A 15,931-nucleotide genomic window follows, 5' to 3' on the forward strand; every position below is an offset into this window, starting at 1 on the left:
TTGTCAGTCTGAGATGGTCTGTCAGATGGTCTGTCAGCTTGTCAGTCTGATGGTGAAAAATGAAAACACTCCCTTACGTAATAATTCCAGTATTACATGGACTGGAATTCATTACAGTCCTGGGAAAAGCTGTACCTACAAGAAATCTCAATCTTTGTTATCAAGTTCACCACTTTACAGCACTTGAATGTTTCAAGCTACTTAGAGCCCACATCTCCTCCAAGAAACCGGCCCTCAACTTGCATGACTTCATCTTTTAAAAGGATTATTCAAATTAAAAGGACTATGATCAACTCTGTGTTTGCTGTGCCTTTAAAAAACAGAGGAAAGCTTCACTCCAGGCTTGGGACAGCAGCTGTGACAGCTCTCACCACTTCGGCAGCTGCTGTGAGGACCAAGGCTCTAAAGACTGAAATCTTCGCAGAACTGCGTGCTGTGAAATGCCTCCCACTGGCATCGGATCCTCTCCTCCACACCCCAACACTTTTATCACATCGAGGTTGAAAAGCACGTAGGTCCTTATCAAACGGATGAGGAGTCGAATTTGAATTTAAAATGGAGACAAAGATACAGTAAACACAAAGGCTGAAGAGGAACGGCCTGGTGGGCTGATGTTACCATTCGATCGATTTTATGTGTAAATAGCACCGTAAGTGCTATTCACTGTTTTTTCACTGGGTATTTAACCTGCGGCACTCAGGCCAAAAAAGCTCAGCTTCCACTTACACCTTTTTAATCACTACGTAAATAGCAAACAGTCTCTGGACAAGACATTGGAACCTCCTCTGCTCTGAAGAACACAAGGGTATTCCTTGAGCTAGAAAACGTGGGTTGTGAGCCAAACCTCTGACTGTTTTTACTGAAGGAAATTCACATCTTTGGGGAGAGGTGGAAATTAATCATGAATGTGATCCAAAGACTTCTGGATCTGAAGATTTCTTACCCAGGTGAACATCTGAGATGGAGGCATCACCCAAGTGTTAGGCATTAAACTAAGCTGGTCAAACTAAGCTAAGACATCTCCAAGACACTAAGTCAGTCTAATTAGACTGGATTAGGAAATGGGAAAAAAAACCCAAAAGTGCCAGAGATTTTAATGAGCTTTGAATGAGTGGAAAATGCCTCTAGAGAAAGATGTGAACTTGACCGAAGGCAGGAGCTTTCCAAAACCCCCGGAGAAGCGTGACACATGCGTCACTTTGCAGCAGGCACCGCACTATGTCACTGACCCTCTGCATCTCATCAGCAAGCAGGTACAGAGGCTCACAAGCAGAGAGAGCATCCTCCCACAATTCCAACTAACACCACACTTTCATACCACCACATAAAGCAATAAAGTAACCACACAGAGAATGATTTACGACCCATTGAGAAAACTATTGTTTATTTAGAAAAAAGGTTACACTGGTAGAATTCAGCAGATAAAAAATTTTTTTTTCTTTTAAAAATGTCGTTGTGAAACTTTTCAGACTAAAGTTCAGCAATACAAAGCTCCTGTAGCTGTAATTGAAATTTATTTCAGTTTTGAAGAGAGCATTTCCAATCTAAAAACAACATGGCAAACAAAATGTGTGGCAAGGGACAACTGAGCACAGGGTGGGATGGAAGGGACAGGGTTCATTCTTTGTTTCTTTAAACAAGTCAGCGTTGTCAACAAGTTCTTTAAACAAGTCAACACAATATACAAATAATCCCTAGGCATTGCATGAAAACAGTGCTCCCACTTGATTTTTTTAGTCACTGATATTAAAAACAGGCCAAGTAATAAATAAAAACTGAGTTTAAATGAGGTAAATCCAAAAAAGTTCAATAACTGTTTATTGGTGGTTGTCAAACATCTAAAAGAATGCATTTCAGATTGAAAGAATTACTAAACTCAGGCAGTATCTGCAACAACCTAAAGTGGATCTCTGTACACATGAAACCTCATTTGCACTATGGCAACTGTTGGTTTGCAGCACATTGTGCTAAAATATGGAATAGGTAACACTTTCAGCCAGGTACTGAAAATAAATGTGTAAGAAACTAAGCAACAAGTTAAAAATACAGTAATGTACAACTCAACAATTAAATCCTCAGCATGGGGGAAATAAAGCAAAGAACTGAATAATTTAAGGAGATGCAGATGGGTCCTCTTCATTCACAAATTTCTGTGCAATCTATACTCTGGAAAATACATTTCTGGTCACAGCTGGATATCCTCCCATTTCAATTTCACCTGCAAAGGCATACATAACTGGAATTAGCTTTTATTTCATTCACAATTCAGAGACTGAGGAGGAAAATCAAACTATTTTCACCAGTCATTCACTGCCAAACTCTAGTTTAATCCACAGTAAGAACTGTATTTATGTGAGCACTGCACGGCAGAGTCAGAAGTAAGTCACTTGTGAAGTCAAAAACTCCTTTAGAAGTACAACCCACTCAAAACATTACTATCCCTAAATTAGGCAAGAAGTAAACGCGGTCAATCAGACATTGTACATTAGGAAGGATGTTACAGAAGATTTAACAAGTAGGAGCACAGGATTAGATTCCGTAACGGTATCACTATAAACAAAGCACTTTTTTTCATCCGTCACTACCCAAACGACGGGGTGTAGTCAGCATTCCAGTTGGTAGGCTGGGGAACTTATTTGAAGTTCGCCAGCACACTTGAGCATCTACTCAGTCTCTGTGCTGATGATGGGCAAAGTTCCCAACCAACCAAAAAACCCAAGCACCCACTCTGGGTAATTTCAGCCCTTCCACACTTGGGCTGTTTTTATTGTAGATCCTCCACTGGCCAGAAGGAGCCACAGGAGACATCAAGTCAAACAGAGCAAATTGCAAAAACTTTTACCTTGACTGGAACGATCTTCATTATCTGTGCTTGTCTGAAGATTTATGAGTAGATTCAATGTTAAGGGAAAAGAAACCACACCACACAGTTTACTACATGTAATAAAGGAAGCTGTATTTTCCTGTGTTCTTCTGAAATGCTAATGTGTAAAAGGATATTGTTTCTTTTCTTCTTTCCCTCCAGTGCTGTCTCGTTTTTCTTTCTTTTCTGTTTTTTCTTTATCATGTCTTGATTCCTTTAAGACAGATACAGGAAAGAGTTTATAACAGACACTGCAGGCTCCGATTAGGATTATACATATTTACAGTTGTAACTGGCCACAACTAAAAAAAAACCAAAAAAACCAGTCAGAACGACAGTTATCAGCTCCTATGATTTCTGAGATTATTCTAGCTTTGTTTTATGGTTCTGATAACCACAACCACTAAAGAGTTACAACTGGGAACTACTGTTGGGTGTTTCACACATGACTGTAACATACATACCTGTTCCCACAAAAAAAAAGCTGTGCTGACACACACACTTGGAAGCCTGAATATAAGCAGACTCGTTTATATGTAAATTAACTCTGCTTTCAAATATTTGTTCACGAAACCAGTCTGTAAATATTCTAGATTATTCAAAACCTAAAGAACTTAAGGTTCTGAATTTCCCTGGCTACTGCCAAAAGGGACTCTCCCTCCGATTTACCCTGCCAGCAGCGACTGGAGAAGTATTTAGAGCCACAAGATACCAGAATTTCCAGAAGCACATTCACAGCGTCTCTTTTTAATTTAGCCCATAGAGCAGCAATAACATTTAAGAAAAAAGAATTAGCTTGTTCTGTCAACCACAACAACAAAATCAAATTACCAGAATAGCCTGTTTTACCTTTTTGCTGCCAGAGGAGCTCTTCTCCATCTTTTCTGCTTTAATCGAATCACCTTTCTCTTTTCCTGAAGATTTTGATTTGTTCTTCTCCTTCTCCTTTTCATTTAAGCGAGGAGAATCAGAAGGACTTTCACTCTTACTGTGTTTTGAAGAGCCAGCTAAAAACACAACAAAACGCTGTAATCCACAACACGAAGTCATTTTGTGTGTAGCAGATACACACAAGATAAAATACGTACTTGTCCCATTTTCTTCTTTGCGTCGTTTAGTTGAATCCTGTGGTACCTCTCGGTCGCTGTTTGAATGATCCTGGCACCAAATACAATTATGCAGATGTTAGCAGCTTAAAACATACTCCTGAAGTAACACCTGCTTACAATATTATTTTGGAGAACTCATTTTTGGGTACTGAAATGTAACTGAGTTGTTATACCTCGTGTAAAGTTTCCCGAGATCGGTTTTGAGGGGAAAAAGTTCTGAATACATTACTGTAATCCGACCTTGGAAAAAGTAACAGAACAAAAGGAGAACCACCCTGAGACGGATCTCTTCTGCTTGGACAGGCTGCACAACCATTACTGCTGTCAGGACTTTTGACCAGAAAGCACTCCCCGTACATACCAACTTTCTAAACTAGTTTATAAAAATTTCACCAACCCTTTTTCGATCTTTCCTGTCCTTTTCATCTTTCTTCTCTCTCTCTCTGGATCTTTCCCTTGACTTGTCCAAATCTTTCTTGTCCACTTCTCTTTCCTTACTCTTGGACAGTGTTGGAGTAGTGTGGTTAATGTAGTGCTGTTAAATTAAGGCAATATCACCAAAGATTAATATGTATTCCTAGATGCATAAATAAAAAGTCTTACTCTAACATAACAGATCAAGCTCTAAGAACAAAATTAAACATCACTAGTTTACTAGCAAAAAGTGATGGAAGACATTTTCAAACTTGTAATCTCTAATTTAACCTATAGCTTTGTTTCTCCACACTGGAATTTGAAGAACACTTTCTCTTAAATGAAGCACTTACATCAAATACACAACTTTGTTCACCAGTATCATTTGACACAGGAAAACAAATCAGACAGCACAGGCAGATTCTCAGCCTGTTTTAACACTCGCAATCTTGGCTGGAATGAATGAATGGAAACAGCTGCTTAAACAGGTTCAAATTATTTTTTAAAGAATAATCTCAATCCACAAAGCATTGAAGCCAACACTTTGCATCACGTGTTTTTTCATCTAAAGTAACACAAAACTCCACCTCAAGCGATAAATGCAGACAAACATAGAGAAGAATGGGGTTTGCTCTGAAATGTGTCCTAGATTGTTATTCCACTCTTCTCGCCAAACCAATTTTGATAAGGTCTGTGAAACACAGTATTTTCACAAAGCTGAGGTTTTTTTATATAAGCTGGGGTCACAGGACAGAAGAATAGAAAATAAGTCACAGCAATATCAAGTGTAACGTTAGACAATGTTTAGAGGCTACTGTGTATAATGTAGCTCATGTTTTATATAAATACTGGTGCATGACAGTAACTAGTTGTCTTTCTAAGGACAATTGTATAGTTAGAAATATTTTTCATAAAATACCAATAAGAGCATGTTTTAAATTAAAACTTCCTTTCCTTGGTATTTCATGTATTTAAAAGTTACAACAACACACGTTTAAAAAGTATACTTTAATCTTTCCCCAAATCCATAAAAATAGTATCTTCTAAATAAAATGCTCTCTATTTCTTTTCAGGGAGACATCTTAAGACACCAAAGAAAGAGGAAAATGGAGTATTAATTACTTTAGAACACTCTAGAAATCACTTGAACCAAACCAAATACTGCTTCATATACTTTTTTTCCTTTTAATGAAACTCATCCTATCCATCTGCAGTTCTGGTAAACGTTTAACTTACCAAAACTTGATGTTACTGGTCCTACGTTAAAAGTCACACTGACAACATGAGGTCTCTTTTCCTTTTATTACTTCCCTGGAATTTTAGTGTCTTCTTGTGCCAGAGACTGAACCTTCAGCACTCCTTTCACTAGATACTCTGTGCCCTCACTCCTTGTCTTGCTTGATTTCCTGCACTGTCATGTCACAGGTAAATGTATTCTTGCTCCTTTTTTGCTGTCAATTTTTAACAGCAACTTGCAAATGTTTTTTTTCTACAGAGCCCCATTCAATTGTCTGCCCGAGACAACTTTCCATGGAACAAAGCAAACACGTGGCTCTGTTTTCTTCTACTCCATTTAAGTTCACCTGGTTGTTCACGACAGATGCCACTGCTCTTCTATCACCCCAACGCAAAGACTGGGAAAAGTGCGTTCCTTTATCAACTTTATCAGCTTCCTTCTAGAAATGCTGCTAACTGAAGCCACATCAATGTATGTTGTGTAACATGGGCAAAAGCCAGAGCAAGAATAAAACAAACCTAATCCAAGCCTAGCACCATTTATTTTACAACCTGCAACACAAACCAACTTTTCAATGGTCTGGGCCCAGAAATCAGGCAAAGTCAGGAGTAAAGCAAGCCTGTAGGTATACAACAGCACCAGACTTCTACTAACTTTCAGTGGAAGCTGAACTCATAAATCTTACAGGTGTCTGAATATCCCAAGCTTTCCCCAAACAAGTACATGGCAGAAAAGAGCAGCATTTAACTTGTCTTACACCATGTATAGGCAACAGTGTCAAGAAGTGCCTTAAGCCTGTCAGAATGGCACTGAAGACTGAAAATTAGTTCATTCAGTGAGAAAGAATAGAAAACAGCATTCAGAAGAGGAAGGAAAGGGCTGGGCACCTCCCCATCCCCAGAGCACTTAAAACAATAAATCCATTAACAAGTCACACAACTGCAATGCACTTCCAGCTAAGTCTACACAAACACATCTTTGCTCATCCTAAAATTTGACTTTAATGGTCAATTTGAAAAACAAAGCTGTTCATTGATCATTTAATTACAAACAGCTTCACTGTCTGCTTGATTACCACAGCAATGGGTTAATAAATAAAATAAACAGTTTTAAATAAAAAAATTCAACTTAACTAGTGAAACTTTGAGTAAAGTTTCAATTAACCAGTTGAACCTTGAGGGCAGTGAGGGATACAGTGAGGGAGGGCAAAGCGAGAATATATAGACTGCCGTGTAACACACTTCAGACAGATGTGAGCTCAAATACTATAGTTTTCTAATTTAAAAAAATACACAAGGTATTAAGACAGTGATTTATAAATCATTTTCGAAAGTGTATGGATTCAATGTCTAGACAGCGTAATTTCATCAACCGTAAGAATCAAAGGATGTTTCCTATATACACTCTCCCTATAAGCAGGTGTGGTTGGTACTGGAAAGATTCAATTAAAAAACCCATCAGCATGTGTCCATTCAGAGCTATTTTGAATTAAAGCATATAAAGTGTTCTGAACACTTTGTTTATACTGAGAGCTACAAGCAAAACAGCAGTGTGAATACAGAACAGGAAGTGATAATCCATTATATTCACTGAATTTAAAAAATGCATAGGTAATCCTAGACACACCTGTAAATTATCCACAACATCCAGAGGGTGGGCATCTTCCAAGTGATAAGTAACTGCACTATTTGGTTACACATTGATACTGACTGCATAATTAAGCAACTTTAGCAGAGCTGATCCACTTCCTATTAGGCACACACCTTCATATGTTAGTGACTTTATAGTATTTGTGACTTACTATGCAAGTGGTTGAGTTTGAAAAGAGAACAGTTGCAGAATTTGCCTATAATCCAGTATTGCCAAATGTCATTCAACCCATACCCCACTCTGCTCAGCACTCGTCAGGCCACACCTGGAACACCTTGCTCAGTTTTGGTCCCCGCTATACAGAAAAGCTGTGGACAGGCTGGCAGGGTCCAGAGAAGGGCCACAAAGATGATCGGGAAGCTGCCATGTGAGGGAAGGGTGAGAGGACTGGGTTTGTTCAGCCTTGAGCAGAGGTTTAGGGAGACCTTATCACCATGTTCCAGCAACCAGGGTGGCTACAAAGAAGATGGAGACTCCTTTTTTTCAACAAGTCACATGGAAAAGACCAGGGTAATGGGTACAAGTTACTCCTGGGGAGATATTGACTGGACACAAGAGGAAGATTTTTCACAACAAGAACAATCAGCCATTGGAATAATGTCCCCAGGGAAGTGGAGTCCCCAACATGGGACTTTTAGGATCTGACTGGGCAGGGAGCTGGGCCAGCTTGTCTAGCCCGGGCTTTTGCCAGGAAAGGTTGGACCAGATGGTCCTTGAGGTTCCTTCCAACCTGGTGTTTTGTGATTCTCTGGACTTCTGAAAGCATTCTTTAGGATACGTTCTCGTAAGACATGAAATCTGAAGTGCCTTTACAGGAAGCAAACCCACGAAGATGGTAATTTAGGAGATTGTCCGTGATGCTTAGAAACATAATACATAGATATGAATACAATGGTAGCGAGGGGAAAGCATATTCATGAGATAATCTCAAATATTTTTGGTTTTAAATAACTACTGTTTTTAATTGGTATTGAAAGAAGAACTATTCTAAGAACTAGTTTAACTATTCTATTACTTCAATAAATAAACGGCTTAATCCTAAGGACATTTCTACAAATTTACAAGTTTCAGAGAGGGCCAGAAAAGATACTAAACCTTGAAGTCTCTTAAAAATATTGACAGAATGGTAAATTCAGGTGCTTCCACGTAACTACCCCTTTCTCTTGTAGAGAGGTTCTATACAGCAGACTGAAAAACTCTCTTTTACCACAATAGCATTTACAGGAATGGAATTCAAATTTTCTGATGGGGTTTCCCACAAGATCAAAAGGCAAGTTCTCCCTGCAACAAAACATGAAAGTAAAGTTTGGTGGTGTCTAAAAGATTCAAACCTTTGCTGAAGAGTCCTTGAGTTCGTTGACGTTGTCCTGTAGAAAATGAACGGAGATGACACGTAAACTGGAATGGCTTTCAGAAACCAGAGGAACTTTGGGAAGCATGGCCGTACCCTTGAAACAAAGAACAGCTACTCCTTCTGGAATAAATCTTATGTTAATACTATATACTGATTAAAGCTACAAACTGAAATTTTTTTAGAAGAAAGAAGTGGAAAAAAAAAAAGAGACAGTCATAGGTATTCTGCAGACCCAATTAAGTAAACTACAAAATGTGTTTAAATCTGATTTTTCATAAAACAGAGAAAAAACACTCTCCCACCAAGACAAAATATAAAGAAAAAGATAGTTTTAACTCTAAATACAGCTGATCCACAGGTGAAACAGATGGAGAATGTTTTTAAGCCTGTATCTTCTCCACTTTCGGTTAAGTGTGGTAGAAGCACTCAAGAATGACTTTACACTGCCATTTACAAAAAACAGGCAAGAAAAACTTTGTCATTTTGAATAGTTATCACTGTCACCTGCTCCCTTCAAAGCTAGTAACAGCTATTTGAGTTCTCCAAAATTAACCCAAACCTTTCAAGTAAATCTTACATAGAAAAAGGATGTCCTCATTGAAAAACCAGAAAAAAAGAAAAGCTCGTTCTAAACCTGGTAAGATGGTGAAGTTTAAAGGCCCACACAATCCATCACAGTGCTCTTGATGAAGTATTAGTAACTTACAGTTTTAAATGTTCAACGTACTGCAAATTCAAAGATTCCATGAACACAGATGGTTTAGAAATAAAACAAATATGGAGCAAGGAATGGCTACCCTGAGTCTTCAAGTAGGCTACGCCCATGGTTTTGTGCTGCGCTTGAATGCTTGGGGTTTCTCTTTGCTGGGTAGTAGGCTTGGTTGCCACATCTGGTTTTATCGTAACGCAGGGCTCAACATGGTGGGAACCCATTGGAAATAAACAAACCTCGAAGGGAAGGTACAACAGAAGCTGCATGCGCACTCAATATACACAACTACAGGAGAACTGATCACCAAGGAGACTTTAAAATGGAACTCCTTTCAAGACTCCTCCTTAGAAGGCACATATCGGTATGATGCTCATCAAGAAGCCTGATGAATTCAGAGGTATCGTGCATCCCGTATCATCCAGGAATCTTCAGTGCTATAGATTCTTCAATAGAAGTGCAGAAAAATATGCTCCACTCTGCTGCAAAGACTCCTTTGCTTGTAGCTACCATTGCACGCCAAAAAAACTGACTGCTTAAAACAATGAGGCACTTCTGTGTAAAAACGCTCTTGCCATTTCCAAACACTATTTACAAAATTTGTGCCAGGTCCTTGAAGCATTATTTTGATTAAAAATATTTTTATAGAAAAAAAGACAGTCCGCCAATAAAGAAAAGGAATGCATTTTCTAATGCAACATAAAACCTCCAGTGGTTCCAGGGTATACTTGGCACAAAACTTGCAGGAAGTCGAACATTGGCATCCCGAACTTGTGAGCCTAACATGGGCGCTGCCTTCCTCAGGCTATACTAACCTTTACTGTTGAGGAATGTGATGGAGAAGAATGGGTATCAACTTTGCGGCGTTTTTGTTCTGAGGAAAGAAGAGAACAAGAGCATTATTAACACACATTTCAAAGAGGATCATCGAACACTATGGCCTTCTGGAGTACCAAAATAATTTAAAGCTAGAATTCCGAGTTTTATGACTATGTAAATTTTGTTTTTCTTAAGCTGTCTGGAGTTACCAACATGCCCTGACCCTCTTTATGGAAGTTTGCAGAGAAACTGTAATGTGAGCAGACTGCAGCAAAACTGTGCTCATTTCCAACTTCCATTTTATAAACATCTGTATCTGAATTTCAGAGTCGCTATGAAGACCTTGAAAAAGCGAAGCCAATGACAAGCATTCCAAGTCTCCTTTACATGGTTTGCCTCAAGCAGTGCGAGAATAAAACTCAGCATCAGCCGCAGATTCTAAGAATTTAAAAGATCAACATGAAGGATTTAACCTTTCCTAAGAGGGAACTGATAAAGCTCACCGTGTCCTTCTTAAGAGGAATGGCCTACATCTTCCACATCCTTGTCTTCTCTCAACTCAACTGTTAGGATGAAACCCTCAGTGTACACTCTTGAGGATTTTGCGTTAAATTTTTGCAAAACTTGCAAGGCCACAGTTATATAAATAACTTCTAATAAAAGACTGGTTAGATATATACTAAAAAATTAGAGGCTTTATGAAAATGGGGACTCCCCGAAAACAGGGGAAGCTCACACACTCACACAGTTCACCCTTGGGAGATAACCTGACAACCTACTTCAGCCACTAGCTGTAGTTAAAAGCCAATGCCCAAACACTAGCTATGATGTAGCACTTCCCTCTCACCATCTGTAGTCGTTTTTTGATGCTCAGTGATTGTTCCAGTGACACATTCTACTTTTGTAGACAAAACCAGAAATTAAATATGCAAACTTACCCCTTTCAGATTCTGACATTTCTGATCGGGGAACAGGTGACTTCAAGGACCCAGCAACTGGCACCTTTTCTCCTCCTTTAGCATTTTCCTTGGATTTTATTTCCTTCGCTACATCTTTTTCTCTTGATGGCTCCTTTTCTCTCTCCTTTTCTGCAGCTGACTTTGACTCAACGATGGTAACAATTGTCTTCAATTTTTCTTCCTTCGAAGCTTTCTCTTCTTTCTTCACTTTTTCCTTTTCTTTGTCAGATTTTGGTGTTTTCTCCTTGATCTCTCTGGCTTTATCATCTTTGTTGGCCCGTTCTTCCTTCGGTTTATCTTTCCCATCCTTCCCAAGTGCCTTCATCTCTGGAACGGCAGCTGGAGTCTTGTCTTTTTTTTCTTTATCTTTTTCCTTCCCACTTTTTTCTTTATCATCTTTCTCCTTAATAATTTTGCTGTATCAAAAAAAAAAAAGGCCAATAAACATGCATACCAAACCACCTCTAGTTTTATCACAAAACTTTGACTTCTGAAGGTTTGATAGAACCTCCTGAAGCACTCGCTGTGAGAGTTCAGATTTGCTGTCTCTTTCAGAACAGCAATAAGCAGAAGTTTCTTATTTGTTTTATCTTTATTTAACACCAGTTTCAGATCAGTACAGCTGTTTATTTTGGAAGAAATAATCTCATTTATTAAACTTTGAAAAAAAATTGAAACAGTTTATACAAAACCCGAAAGTAAAACCCAAAAGGAAGGTCAGCTTTGAGTATAATTCTGTAGTTTGGAAGCAGAAAACGGAGACCATCCAAGAGGAGCTTATCTCACCTGTTGGAAGCACTGTTTCCATTGCTTGTTGTCACCTTCGGCGTAGCGTTGACAGTTTTATTAATAACTTTCACCACACCCTGAGACTTCTCCTTCAGTTTATCTGTTTAAAAAGAGAACACCTTTACTTTCACAAGGTAACATACATCCTACTTGTCACTACAAAACAAGTACCTAAGTATATTTGTGTAAGACCACGTAAGGCTAGTTAAAATGGGTTATTAAATGCAGAATGCCCTCTCCTAGAACCAACTAAAAATAAAGGACACACAAGGAACCTATTTAGCATTGCATTTTTTTTTTCAGTTTAATCAGCCAAATTTTAGAGAGAGTAGCCTGTAGTGTCAGAAGAATCCTACTGAAGAATAGATAATAATGATAGGTTTGTTTACCAGTCTCCTCAGTAGTGCCTTCTTCCAGTCTGACTGTATTTATTGTGAGAGATGTAGGCATCCCAGCACCACCTGGCCCGTTTTGTACTGTTGCAGCTACAGCATTCCTGGCAGGTGGGTCTTTGTGGTGGAATTCATTTTCAGGTATCATGAAAGGCTTCCTACTTTTCAACTGCCCAGAGTAGCTGCAAGTCGCACAGATTGTTAAATATGCACAAACATAAAGCAAAACATGGGTTGAATTGTAAATGAGGATCTTATCTAACAGTTCATCTGTTATTTATTTCACAGTTTTCCCCAATTGATAGGCAGTTTCTTCCCCCTTTATCGATGAACTCAAAAAACAAAACCCAAAACAATGAACAAACAAACCACTAGACACAGAAGCCTTCACTCCGCACCCTCTTCACTACCATCACCACACACACCTGCCAAACGCACAGAAGAAACAGTCTGACACAGCTTAAAACTGAACTGCAACCTGAATTGCCCCTGAAGAATACGTGGATAATTCTGCATTGACCACAAAGATGTAAAACACAACTAAGCATCTTAGTTTCATATCAGCTTCCACAATCTAAGCAGTCTTCAATCAATAGCCCTCGGCTTTCTTCATTTTACTCTCCCTCCTACCTACGTGTTGCTATACTATTTCTCTAAAATTACGCTATGCTCTTGTGAGTGGACATCTTTACTATTTAAAGTGTTTCACTAGAGTCTTGTAAAGGCAATTAGTGATTATCCAGCAAAAAAATGATAGTTTTCATTCACACTGCCAGCCCTGAGATGCAGGATAGCGAAATCTTCTGTGATAAGGTAAAAAAAAAAAATCAAATGTTAGGACTGTAACAGTTCCGAGTCTTTAGCAGCTTTTCATGATCCACCTTTAACCACTTTCTTAAAGTAAGGTGTTGTTACCCCATAGCCAACGCATATAGATCGGGTCTCTTCTCTTTCTCTTCCTGACATATCTTATGTACTCTTCTTTCCAAGGCTTGGCCCAGGTTCAGCACTTTTGGATACCACGGAAGGATTTTGGTCAGCACGATCAGGATGTTTCTGATATGGGTATATTCACCTGTTTCAAGGCAGTGCACAGAAGCCTAGAACACAAATTACAACTAATGAGGTTGGGTTTTTTTACTAAAGTTTCCAAAACCCCAAGTTTTTCAACATCTCTACTTACCTTTGTTAATTTATAGTGCCATTTGTGTACCACGTGTCTAAAATTCTCATAATCCAATTGATCAGCTTTGTTTCCGCCATCAAATCCAGTTGCTCGTAATATAGTCAGGAAGCCTGGATAGTTGCCACATTCCTATATGCACATTAAAGGAAAAAAAATAAGTAATATTTTTGGGGGAAGCATAAAAAAACCCCACAGATCTGCAAAAGTCAACAACAACCGAAGCACTTTTTCACTGATCCTGCTACAGACTAAGACATGATCACACATCCTTTTTTGAAAAGCTTATTTATGTTGAAATTTTAGTTGTGGGTGAGATAAAAGATTATTTGTAATTTAACTAGCTTTTGCAAGGAGTATTATGAGTTTCCATATGCTCCCTAAATTACCTTCAAGACAAGCTATGAGAAAATCAAGATTTTTTTTTAGCCACTATTATTTTGTCACTACACAAAATGACTTCTGTAATTCATGCAGTTTTAATAGAAACTCAATTCTAAGAGCAAGCCATCAGAAAAAATCAATTGTACCGTGTTTAAGTATAACGATTTCACTAAATCCAGCAGCCATTATATATTCTCATGAGCAAACTCACGTTAATAACTTGACATACCTTTTCATATATGACTCTGTCGCTGTGCCACCTAGTCACAGTCTCCAGCATGCAGCATAAAAATCTGCCGTATCTACTAGCTTCATTTTCAGTGCAACTTGCAACCGTGTATATAATATCAGAGAAAACCTGGGAATAGCAATAATAAAAAGTTACAATGACACTACTGAATTACAAAAGGAACGAGAAGCAACAAGAATTTCAAACTTCTTTTGTCTAAACCACCACCGTTGCGCTGGTTTCTAAATATAAAGATCTCTTACAAAATACTCAGTTTGTTTTCAAGACCTTATTCCCCAACTGCTGGTCCCTCACACCTAGCCCAGAATCTAAGCACTGCCTATAGCTGCTGCTGACACACTGTTTGCCATAGTTAAAGTGTGTCTTCACTGGCACGTAACTTGTTTTCAATTTAATGATTTATTTTAGCAGGTAGAAGTAAACATCTGGCCAAGCTGATGCAAAAGGCTTTTCTTCCTGGCCTGCACAGGTTTGTCAGATAAGGTATGGATTGAACATTTGAGTAAGAACGTTTGAGACCCATGAAACCAAAGCAGATCCTTGAAAGACCTCATCTCAAAGGAAACCAGAGAATCTTAACTGAATGTTCCTATGAAAACAATCTTTACTGTAACGTTTCACAAGAGTTTTAATGAAAGCTCATAGTCAAATCTGTTACAGGTGATGCACTAACTTGACTTCTTACAGCAGGAAGTGCTAGGATGGTTCTGATAGCCCAGAACAGCACAGTCAACTGGTACTATTGGAGCTGAAGGCATCCTGCAAGATTCTTCACATGCAATCTCCACCTTTTTCCTCCAGAGGAGAGAAAAAATGGCTGTAAAACCAGCCTGAACAAATGACTCCTCCAATTGCCCCCTTTGACTCAGTCAGGCTGCTACTGCTGTCAGAAGTACTCTCCACGTCACCAGGGGAGCCCCTTCCCGTGCCTCAGCAGTGACAAACTAGTCCGCTGTCTGTAGTGCCTTTCACCAGTGTACGAACGATGCTGCTGGCGGGGGGCAAGTGCAAGAAAGCTGCTACTACAGCAGGAGGGAGCACACAGGTAAAATGGGGGTCAGACGAAGCTGCAGAAATGCAGACCACCAGAATGTTACAAAATTACTTAGCTCTGAAACTCATCTCATTAGGATAAATCCAACCCAAAAGTTATTGAAAATAAACCCCTGGAGCTCTAAAAATATTTGGTTTGTAGAATCTGAAGTACAAAAGGAAATTTTTGTTTGTCACAGATTCTAGCATTAAATACAGGTAATGATCTAGGGGAGCATGCTAGTTTTGCATGCTCATAATAGCAATTCAGTACACAGTTGTAGCTACTTACTCTATCATAGCAGAGAAGTGTGGAGAAGTTTGGGGTTTTCTGCTGATGCACCAGTTCAACAAAGTGAGCACAATAAACTGCATCGATGGCCGAAAAAATGCATCGAGGAAATATACATAACTGCAAGAATTTTGTGATAGTCTCATTTTTGGTAGACTCTTCAAAAACAAAGTTGAGAGAAAAAAGAAATAAAGAAAGTTAATGGGTTAACACTCAACTACTCTCTTCCCAAGAAGTTCAGTATCATGTATATCCATATTCTCAAATTTGTATATTAGGCCGCTTGTAATCCACACATACCTTTGGCACTGCTGAGAAAAAGTCAAAATAAGTTTAACTGTTTGAGGATGGAGGAGGGTAGTTGCAGAAACCCTTTATTTCTTATTGGGAAAATTATTCTCTTACAATGGGGGAAAAACAGGCTTGGAAAAAAACTCTGGTAAACTTCTACTGCTTGAATTCTGCATGTTAGCGAGAGGATCTGCAATTTCTCTA

At 38.8% G+C, this 15,931-nt stretch overlaps 1 protein-coding gene across 1 annotated transcript in view; it reads right to left on the reverse strand.

Moving 5' to 3' along the window:
* Positions 1–1,356: 1,356 nt before the first annotated feature.
* Positions 1,357–15,931, reverse strand: part of THOC2 (THO complex 2) — a 42,773-nt gene continuing 28,198 nt past the window's right edge. Inside the window, exons 25-39 of the mRNA XM_010141342.1 lie at positions 15,437–15,594; positions 14,092–14,220; positions 13,479–13,610; positions 13,211–13,395; positions 12,293–12,477; positions 11,901–12,003; positions 11,094–11,530; positions 10,152–10,210; positions 8,605–8,640; positions 4,370–4,507; positions 3,952–4,021; positions 3,713–3,870; positions 3,001–3,077; positions 2,843–2,890; positions 1,357–2,218 (exon numbers count right to left, since the gene is read on the reverse strand). Coding sequence (XP_010139644.1) covers positions 2,863–2,890; positions 3,001–3,077; positions 3,713–3,870; positions 3,952–4,021; positions 4,370–4,507; positions 8,605–8,640; positions 10,152–10,210; positions 11,094–11,530; positions 11,901–12,003; positions 12,293–12,477; positions 13,211–13,395; positions 13,479–13,610; positions 14,092–14,220; positions 15,437–15,594 — 1,895 coding nt within the window. The 3' untranslated portion in view covers positions 1,357–2,218; positions 2,843–2,862. The remainder of the gene's footprint in view (positions 2,219–2,842; positions 2,891–3,000; positions 3,078–3,712; positions 3,871–3,951; positions 4,022–4,369; positions 4,508–8,604; positions 8,641–10,151; positions 10,211–11,093; positions 11,531–11,900; positions 12,004–12,292; positions 12,478–13,210; positions 13,396–13,478; positions 13,611–14,091; positions 14,221–15,436; positions 15,595–15,931) is intronic.

The sequence above is a fragment of the Buceros rhinoceros genome, unplaced genomic scaffold (assembly GCF_000710305.1).
Source record: "Buceros rhinoceros silvestris isolate BGI_N320 unplaced genomic scaffold, ASM71030v1 scaffold1348, whole genome shotgun sequence".
Lineage (NCBI taxonomy): Eukaryota > Metazoa > Chordata > Aves > Bucerotiformes > Bucerotidae > Buceros > Buceros rhinoceros.